This window comes from Cebus imitator, unplaced genomic scaffold (assembly GCF_001604975.1).
Source record: "Cebus imitator isolate Cc_AM_T3 unplaced genomic scaffold, Cebus_imitator-1.0 Scaffold99, whole genome shotgun sequence".
NCBI lineage: Eukaryota > Metazoa > Chordata > Mammalia > Primates > Cebidae > Cebus > Cebus imitator.
This window is the reverse complement of record NW_016107414.1, coordinates 620,733-631,173: the sequence shown is the minus strand read 5'-3', so window position 1 is coordinate 631,173 and position 10,441 is coordinate 620,733. Positions and strand designations below refer to the sequence as shown.

Sequence of the window (10,441 nt, the reverse complement as noted above, 5' to 3'; positions counted from 1 at the left end):
AGATCCAGGGAGGAGCGGTGACCCTGGGGGCCGCCGGGGGAGGCTGGCTATGCTTTGTTTTCTAACCTCCAGGTGGTGGTTACAGGCGAGCCTTCCCTTTGACATACTTCATTAAGTCTGTACACTGGAGTTTGTCCACTTGTAGGTGTGCATACTTCCACTACGGATTTAAATTTTAAAAGGGGGTTGGGGTGTTAGGTCTGGAGGTTTCCCGAGGTTTTCTGCAGAGGAGCCAATGGGCTGAGAGGTGGACGAAGGACCCAGGCCGTGAGCGAAGGATGGAGAAAGCCCCGACCGTAGCGATGCCGCGAAAGTACAGCGACCCCACCCTCACCAGGTGCGGCGCCATCTCCGCTCCGAGTCCTGCGTTGCCTGGCAACCGGTCTCCCCGGAGACGTGAGACGCTGAGCCCAGGGCCTTTTGCGGGGCGCTCCGAGTCCCCAGGCCCCATGGCGCAGAAACCGCTCAGCACCGCGGCGGCTGAACGCATGAACCTTGTGGCTCAGGATGAGATCTGGTAACGCCTGGGATCCCACAACGCGGTGGGCTTCTGTTCCCACCTGAAGTGTGCACACCTGGCGGTCTCAGTTTCCCCACCAAATCCAGGGGGTGGTCGACCACTAAGCTCGAGGGGCGAGGGGCGAGGGGCGTGAGCTGAGGATGGTCAGGGGCCTTGAGAAAAGGGGGCAACGTTAGGGACATGAGAGCGACAGGAGAGCCTTTCTCCCTCTCCCTCCCCCTCTCCTGTTAGGCCCACCACAGGAAGACGTGAGAGATTGGCTTTCAAGAATCAGCACAGATTTGCTTGTCGAAATCCTACTAACATGTTCATGTTTTTTGTTTTCTTTTTTTTTTCTTCAAACCTCAGCATCCAGCCAGAACATCTTCATATTTTTAAGACTGATGGAATTTTTTTAAAATCTTAATATTTGTTCAATTTGAATGAAATACACGAAAATCTCTTGATTTTCCTGGGTTTTGAGTATATATTTTAACTTTAAAGATAGATCCATTTTCTAAAAGATGTATGTCCAGCAGATATTTGTCATGGATATTTTTAATTGGCATGTTATCTGCTATGTATTATTGCATCTCTTTGAAGGTTTAACTCATAGGGGAAGTTACTGATTTAGATGCAAGTGGGTAAGATGTATTAACAACAAAACATACTTGTTTATCTTCTAAACCTCAGTTATCCTATTTACCCTCTCTATAATTTTTACCATTTTCTTGTAAAGCCTATATTAGTCACTTCATATTTGTCTTTAAATTGATTTCACTTGATAAACTGATTTTACGGAAAACTTTATATCACTCTCATAAGTAGAAAACCTTTATCATTTGGCATAAAATGCACACTATTTTTTACAAAATCTTTATCCAAGCATCCCAACAGGAGATGCTACCACAACAGAATCTCTTCCCTCTGTCTGAAGTGTCCCCTTCTCTCTTCTTCACCAGACAAACTTCTGTTCATCCTTCAAGACCCAAATCTAAATGGCCCCTCCTCTTTGAACAGGGCCCATGGCAGTTGAACATTTAAATTGTAACTGGTCCAAACTGGGTTGAGCTGTAAGAGTAAACTGCACGACAAATATCAAAGATTCATACAAAAAAAAAAGATTATTTAAATGACTGCTGGCCGGGTGCGGTGGCTCACGCCTGTAACCCCAGCACTTTGGAAGGCCAAGGTGGGCAGATCACCTGAGATCAGGAGTTCAAGACCAGCCTGGCCAACATGGTGAAATCCTGTCTCTACTAAAAATACAAAATTAGCTGGGTGTGGTGGCACGTGCCTGTAATCCCAGCTACTCAGGAGGTTGAGGCAGGAGAATTGCTTGAACCCAGGAGGCAGAGGTTGCAGTGAGCTGAGATCATACCATTGCACTCCATCCTCGGCAAAAAAGAACAAACCTCCATCAAAAAAAAAAAAAAAAAAGTGTCACCTATTTATTTTGATGTTCTTTTTAATGTAGCTACTGAACATTTAAAATTGTGTATGCAGCTCATGTTTGTGGCTTATGTTACATCTTGATTGAAATAGACTCTGCCTTACATGCTCACTGCCCAGTGAAAAGAGTTGACCAGGGTCTCCAAAACTGCGGGATGGGGATATGCAGATATTGATTCCAAAATAGAAGAAACTAGAAAAATCCAAATGACTAAATGTTTAATTGGATGTTTGCAAAATGTGACATGCCAGCTCGTCTACTGCAATTCCACTCAGCTTGTGGGTAGTTAGATATAAACAATATTAGCATGGGGCAAAGCAAGGTCAGATTAGGGTGGGGCAAGTGTGACACCTGGGCTGCAATATTTCGGAAATGCACAATGTCAAGGTCATACAGATGCTGACCCTGCACCTGCAGGAGGCGGGGAGTGAGCGCCTCCTTTTCTTTTGCACCTCCTTAAATTTGGGGTCGTAGGGGCCCCCAAAATAAGAGGTCTGGTACCTAGAAGGCCCCTCAGGAAGAATCGGCCCCTAGACCTGTCCTTACCCGGCACACCCTCCCAGCCGTAACAGCCAACCAGCATCTCTCTTTCCTTAGCCGTGTGCCTCCCTTGCTGATGGGAGGCGCTCAGTAGTGGAGGTTCTCACACGCTCTGGCACCTCAGTCCATCCCTGGTGCAGAACCACTACCCAGTCGATGTTCATGGAAAATGGAAATGCTCCCCCACAGACCCCTTGAACCTTTTTCCATGTTGCCCAACACTCAGGAACCTTCTTTTTCAGGAGATACCGTCTGAAGGCTGAATCAGAAGCACGGCAGAACTGGCCCCAGAACTGGGGTTTTTTAACAACGCCTTTTGAAGAGGTAAATATAAATTTTATAAGCCTCGAGTTTATAGAATCAATCATTTCAAAGAATGAATGACTGCAAAGTCTATAATTTGCAAGAATGAAATTAAAGAGCATGTTGGAAAGATCGCTAACTCTGAAACCAGAAGCTTCCCGCCTTTCACAGATTTTTGAGCACTGACCGCATGCCAGGCATGTTCTACGTGCTTTGGCAGAACCGCCTGATCGAATCTGTACAAGAACCTCTGTGCAGAAACAGGTGCTGTTTTACGCCCATTTTACAAATTCAGAAACTGAACTCCAAGAACTGCAGTCACACAATTGATAAGGACCACACCCAGGTGAGAAGCTGGTGGGTCTGATGCCATGGCCATCTGACCTCAGACTTCCCATCTGTAAAGTGGGATGAGTCCTCACCTGCCTAACTGAGTGACTGTGAGTTTGCAGGTACAAGAAAGCCATGGAGATGTCGCCCGGCCAGAAGGCCAAATGACCTATGAGGGATTCTTGGGAAAATGCTGTCAGTATTCCCTAAAGATCACAAGTCCCAAAGTCTACAGGGACCAGATAGGTGACAGAAACAGGAGATAGGGCCAAGCATAATTAATCGGAAGGGGTGGGGACTCAGGCAAAGAGGCCACTGGTCCTGTCCAAAGAGGCAGCCAGCGTGAGCCCAGCCAAGTGCAACCACATGGGAAGGCCAACTGCATAGTCCCATTACTTAAGAGAGTCCAGAAAGCGAGATGTTTACATGAAATCTTCTGCATCTAGAAATGAAATGCTTATGTGGACTCCGGTGGGGTGCTTATGTGGCCACCAATCTGCAACCTCTCAAACTTCAGGACAGAACACGAGGAAGGTACATTTCTTTGGAGAGATGCAGAATTAATTAAAACACCACATCACTCAAAGCATCCATGATTCACAGCAGCATAAACCCCATTGGTAATTCATCCCACCCCACTAGCTTTGAAATTATGCCGCTCTTAATGAGGGTGTTTTTAATTCTTAGAGGGTTCTACAATTTGAAATGCTATGCATAGAATGAGTACTTATTAATATAATATGCATAGTCTATATTAATATTCCTTATATGTAATTAAATTGTGTTTCCAAAAAGCTTGACATTGCTTTAAAAATTAAAAGGGGGAGTGGAGGCTCTCCTCTAATATTTTAAAGGTTGGTCCTGAAAACATGTTGGCATTTTTGTTAGATTGTTTATTGTTGTTGTTGTTTGAGACAGGGTCTGGATCTGTCACCCAGGCTGGAGAGCATGACCTCAGCTCCCTTCAACATCCACCTCCAAGCTCAAGCCATCCTGTCACCCCGTCCCAAGTAGCTGTGACCGCAGGCACATGCCACCATGCCTGGCTACTTTTTGTATTTTTTTGTAGAGACGGGGTCTTGCTAAGTTGCCCAGGCTGGTCTTGAACTCTTGAGCTCAAGCAATCCTCCAACCTCAACCTCCCAAAGTGCTGGGATTACAAGCATGAGCCATCACACTCAACCCTTTTTGACATTTTTAAATTTGAGTCTATAACTGGCAACATTTTCTCAAATTCCCCCACAGGTGATATCAATCAGGAGGCTTCGGTGAGCAATAGGAGGGGTCGGAGACTGGTCTCGGCTTTGGGTGCAGCAGGCCTGTGTTGAGGTCCGCACCCTACTTTCCTAGTGGCGTAACTGAAACAAGCCCTTGCCTCCCGTTTCTATGCCCCAATTCTGTGCCTGCAAAATGTGCATTGTGGGGGAAGCAATGGAGAGGACACTTCCCCAGCTTCAACCTGAGGCTTCCCGTCTCTGGGGATTCTATTTCAGTTGATCAAGGGTGATGAAGAACTCCCCAGCCCAAAGCCCAAAATCGAGCTTCCTGAGCATTTCCACATCCGGCCGGTGACCCCAGTGGAGAAGTACATCAAGGTTTGAAACGTTGTTTTTAAATACTCATTTTCCTAAGTAAGAAATAAGCCCCAATGGAAACCAATGGCTCCAAGTATGCAAAGCCAGCGTTGAAGGTAAGAGCACAGCGGTGCTGGGTGCAGCGTCCGGGTCCATGCCCTTCCCAGACCCAGCTGTGGGAAACACACCAGGTAAAGTCTACACGTGTGAGCGCCATGACCTCCTGCTCTGCAGAAGCAGAGAGAAGCCAGGAAAATGGGGTCTCCCTTTTTCCTGGGAAATGTTGCATCCTTTCAGCAAACATTTCCAGGGTGTGGGCAGGAAGGCAGGGCAGGTCCAGGCAAGGGGCTCTGGAATCAGACCACCAGATCCCAGCGCTGTTAGGCTGCTCACCTCCTGTGCGGTCTTGGGCAAGTGGCTTGACCTCTCTCTCTGTGTCTCCCCTGCCTGTCTTACACAATGGGGGTTAATGGAGCATCTACTTCAGGGAGTGCCGTCAGGCACTCAGTGCTTAGCGGGGTGCCCAGCATGTTCGGAGAGTGCCAGTGACAGTCAGTTATTACTAAGGTGCAAGAGCTTGGTTGGGAAAACAGTAATGAACAAGAAAACAAGACCCCAGCCCATGTGTCTGGGTCTGGAGAACCAACATTAACCAAGAAAATCAACTCCATTTGGATATGCTGTGCCAGTGCCACAGAGGAAGCAGGCCAGCGCTGTGTCACAGGGCAAGAGAACTGAAGGATGACCGGGCACCAGCCCTAGGAAAAGTATTCTAGACACAGGGAAGAGCACGTACGAGAGCCCTGAGGTGGACACAGGCTGCTATGTTTCAGGAACGGCAAGGCAAGGCGATGTGGCTGGAGCTTAGAGAGCCTGGGTGGCTGGTGGGGCGGGTGGGGCGGGTGGGGCAGGAAGGGAAGGTGTGAGCAGAGAAGGGATGTGAGTGGAGAAGTGGGCAGGCTAGAAGAGGGAGTTGCAATTGGAGTCGAATTGACAGCAGAAGCCGCTGGAGGGTTGTAGGCAGGGCTGTGGAAGCATGAGGCCTGCCTATTGCAGCGATGGCTCCCGCTGCTAAGTGGAGAAAAGCTGGTGGGGAGAGGGGCAGGAGTGACGGGGCAAGCCCAGAGAAGAGAGGCCTTAGGCAGCGTTCCCACCTGAAGCCTCCACCGCGGTGGACACGGTCAGATCCCTCTACAAGCTATTGAGCTCCCTACGTCTGCAGGCCTGTCTCATGGGTCTGTCATTTTGGTCCGGGGTTCTGCCCTCTGTCCAGCTTTGGAGAAGGCAGTTCTGCATGCTGACCGAGAGAGCAGATGAAAATCCAAGATGAAGGCCGCAGGGCAGGGGGATTTCAGCTGCAGGCCCTTTTCCTGCCATGCCCACGGTCTGATGGGGTGGCTGGCATGCAGTGAGCATTTGGTGGGTGTGCATCTGTGAGCCCCAACACAGGAATGAATGAATGCGCTGCATTGAGTTATGGTGACAGTTTTTTCCCCGATTATAAAGCAATATAGATTCACCAGCAAAAAATATTTAGAAATACAGCAAAATATAAGCAATAAGATAATTAAAACACCCATGTAGACTCTCACCCATGATGAACATGGGGTGCTCCTTCCAGAGGTTTCCCACGCATCTCTCGACCTATAAGAGTAAGCACCCCATCAGCTTGAGTTACTATTATCTCTTAGCCACTCACTGTGCTGACTGCTTTGCATGGGCTGTCTCACCTTATTTCCACTGCGAACCCGGATATTATCACCCGCAAACCCATTTTGCAGATGGGAAAACTGAAGCTTAAAAAAAAAGTTGAATTCCTTTCCCAGGCCACACAGCAAGTGTGTCTGATTCCAGAGTTCTGCTCTTAAATATCAAGCTCACCTATTCCTCAAATGTATGTCCATGTGTATATATACACACCTGTGCACACACACACACATATATTTTTCAAATATATGTCTACAAATCAAACTGCACAGGCTGCTTTGTAGTCTCATTTTTTCACTTAACAACATATGCTGTACATCCTCCCATGAGGTTAAGAAAAGCACTCCAAACCACTGTCATATGAATGGCTGCATCTTTCTCCACTGAGTGGATCTGTCTTAATGTATTGAACCGTCCCCCTATCCCTGGGCATCGAAGTTGTAGCTAGCATGGGATTTAGGAGAATAGCACTGCAAGGAGCACCCTTGTAGACACAGCAGTTAGCTCCGGGTCAGTAATTTTCTTGGAATTAGTGCCTAGAAAAGTGATTGTTCAGATGAAATGCACATTTAGGGAGCTCAACCTCCTGTGGCCTAGAACCCTGGGCTGGCTGGAGAACAGAGGAAGAGAGGCTGGCACATGAGTCTGACGTTTTTTCCAGAGCTGTGTTTTAATTCTGCCAACCTCCACCCCAGGGGAGAATACAGTGGCGCGGGTCCTGCTTAGGGTCAGTAGTGTCCCTTGGCTACATGCTGTCTCCACAGTACCTGGCCTGCCCATGAGATCGGACCCTCCCTCTGCCACCAGCGCCACTGGGGCTGCTCTGTGCAACCACAACTATTCCTTTGTCAAAGAAAGTGCCCCGCCTAGATACCAGAGAGGTGCCCCTCCTGGAGGACGGGAAACAGAGAGGAACTGTCCAGGCACCAGAACAAACTGAAACATGGTTTTCTCCTGTGAGAGGCTCCTGTCTAGGAGCAAGGGCCAGCTATTAAAGTCACACTCACCAGACAGAGCCTGTGGGGTGGCAGGGGTGAGGACAAGGACCTTGATTCAGGTGAGAAAATTCCCCAGCCTCTGCTTCCCTCCAAACTTCCTTCCTTGCCCAAGACATGGTGACTGGCTTCCTTCTTCCAACTTCCCATCCTCTCATTGGTGACCAGGGCCTTTAAAAATATATTTATTTTTAATAGGTAACCTTGATACCTAAAAAGGCACGTGATGAGATGCCTCCTTTCCTCTGGAACCCTGGAGCCACTGTCACCAATTTGTCACGCACTCTTGCATAGACTAGGACATTCACGGGCCTCTGGCCTCATTTTCTTATCACACAGCCTGCACCGTACTTTGAATAGTTTGTGCATCTCTTTTCTCCTGGAAGTTTATCTCATCCTTCTAAACCATTGCATGGTTACCATGGTGTGGATGGGCCATAGTGAATGAGCCTCCATGGGTGAATATGTAGCTTATGCCCAATCATTTGCTATTACAAACAGCTCTGCAAGGCATCCCTTGCACCACCATGAATGTGTACATGTGTAGCTATCAGGATCTTAGAATGAATGACTCAGAATAGATTGTTGGATCGAAGGGTGTTTGCATCTGCACTTTCAAAAAATAATTGCCAGGCCGGGCACGTTGGCTCATGCTTGTAATCCCAGCACTTAGGGAGGCCAAGGCTGGTGGATCATCTGATGGCTGGAGTTCGAGATCAACCTGGCCAACCTGGTAAACCCCATCTCTACTAAAAATACAAAAATTAGCCTGGTGCAGTGGCACGTGCCTATAGTCCCAGCTACTCAGGAGGCTGAGACAGGAGAATCGCTCGAACCCAGGAGGCAGAGGTTGCAGTGAGCTGAGATCACACCATTGCACTCTAGCCTGGGTGATGACGGGGCAAGAGTCCGTCTCAAAAAAGAAAAAAAAAGATAATTGCCATATTGCCCTTACTCCTATAATGCCCGTGTTAATGGTGCTGTTTTCATCTTTTTGTCCCTCTGCTGGGTGAAATATGATGTCTCATGGTGAATTTCAACTGCATTTCTTTTACAAGTTAGATGAAGACTTGGAAGTTAGTCTGTGTGCTCCCAAAGGCCTGGCTGGACAAACAGCATTGAGGGCTGCTCCCCTTCTGAACAATTCTGCCTGTAGCTGGTTCGAGGAAGCTTTGGCCCCTGTGGCATTCATTGATGACCCGCCCTACATGTAGCCTTGCAGGAGACTAATTTCAGGAGTTCATCAAGAACATATGTTAAGGGGCTTCATTCACCACCAGCAGCAGCCAGCCCACTCGGGGCCTTCTCCCGCTGCCACTGCCTCACCAGCAGGTTCCATTAGTAAGAGTGAACTCATAACCCCAAGCATATTAAACCTCTTCATCTCAGTTCTCCTGCTAGAACAAATATCCCGCACTGTGGCCTTTGTTCACATCCCCTTATAAGAGCAGAACAGATCATTTCAAAAGAAGGGGAAATCCTGCCTAAACATTTACCCTCATTTTCCAAAAATGTCAAATCTGTCCAAGGAATTGACAAATGAAGTTGTGTTTTTTCACTCCAGATAGATGCCCATTTTCCTTTTGGTTTTTAAAATTAAATTCAGTTGCTTTTCATTCCTGTGATCTCCACGGTTTGCAGTGTGTATGTATATACACAGACATACTGTAGAGCCTTCTCATCAAAACAGGATGAGGCACACCTGCCACAATGCCATCTGACAATAGTGCCATGTATTTTATAAAGGGCAGTGAGAGTTGTAGCACTTGATATTTCTGCATCTTATTTTTTTTTTTTTTTTTTTTTTTTTTTTTTTTTTTTTTTTTTTTTTTTTTTGCTTTCTTGCCAAAAAATGATTTTGCTAGAGGTCATGAATTAAATATGTTAGCCATTACAAGATAAAGAAAAGCGTTTGATGTTCATCACTTCCAGGAAAGATGATATGCACCTCCGAGTCCACTTTATTGGAACGTGCTTGTTTTCAGTATGCATCAGGGAGGCTGGCTCTTCCTTCTGTCTTTTCCACCCCTGCCTCACATGCTGATGCTGGGTGCCTAGTGTCTCTGTGTCCCAAGGTCACTAAACCCCCTGCATTTCCATTCCAGATCCTTCCATCTCCACCAGTCCCACAGACCACCCAGGGCTTCATCGGCTGGAGATCCGCAGTGCCAGGCCTGAACAAGTGCCTGGAGCTGGACGATGAGATCAGAAGCTGCAAAGGGGCATTTGCACGAGAGCTGTGCTGGCCTAAGCAGGGCGTGCACTGAGTCCAGACGGAGCTTCCAACCCAGGGTGCTGCATGTCGGTCGCCAGGCACCCAGGGCCATGCCAGGGAAAGGGAAATCTCTCCTGAATCCCCAAGGACACAGTCCTCTACGGATTTGCTCATGGGATGTTGCAAAGAACACAAAGTGTGCCTTAGACATTCTCAACCCATCAGTCTCGCCCTTCCAGAATGTTCACGTCCACTCCCATTCTTGGCTAATGTAATAAATAAGGCTTCTCTCATTTGTTTTTAATACCTTGGGAATTTCTATGCAGGGCTTTAAAAAAAAAAAGTGATTCCATTTTAAAAATATTTGTCTAGGTCCTTTAATGTAGCTTTCAATTGTACTCATCACTATCCTTATTTATAATGAATTTGTTGATCAGGTGTTTCTGTATCCAGATATCCCTGGGCCTGTATTTCGAGAAGAATCCCTGAGATCTCCTTGCTCAAGATATTCACGATAAGTTAACAGCTTTAAAGGCAGAAATTAGCCCAAGATTTGCTACTAGGCGTAGATTTCAAGGAGAAAATGGGCTTCCCAAGACCTCTAAGAAACCAACCGCTGGTGACTTGTCCCAGCCACCCCCAGCCCAGCACAGAAAGCTCCAGGCTGGCCAACTGGGCCATTTTCCTTCCCCCAAAACATCAACCCTACAGTTATCATTTTCTTTCTGAATGTTGCCTAGCTGTCTCTCTTCTCCTAGTCCTACAAATGGGGGCTGGGGGCATGCAGTGTCCAGCTGGCAAGAAGAAAAAGCCAGAATGTCCTCA

General features: G+C 47.4%; 1 protein-coding gene across 1 annotated transcript; it reads left to right on the top strand.

The window, feature by feature from the left end:
* Window positions 1–396: 396 nt before the first annotated feature.
* Window positions 397–9,991, top strand: CUNH20orf85 (chromosome unknown C20orf85 homolog). Its single transcript, XM_017536558.2, has 4 exons — window positions 397–517; window positions 2,735–2,816; window positions 4,619–4,720; window positions 9,507–9,991. Exons 1-4 carry the CDS (start codon window positions 450–452, stop codon window positions 9,666–9,668), a joined length of 414 nt encoding a protein of 137 aa, XP_017392047.1. The 5' UTR covers window positions 397–449; the 3' UTR covers window positions 9,669–9,991.
* Window positions 9,992–10,441: the final 450 nt, after the last annotated feature.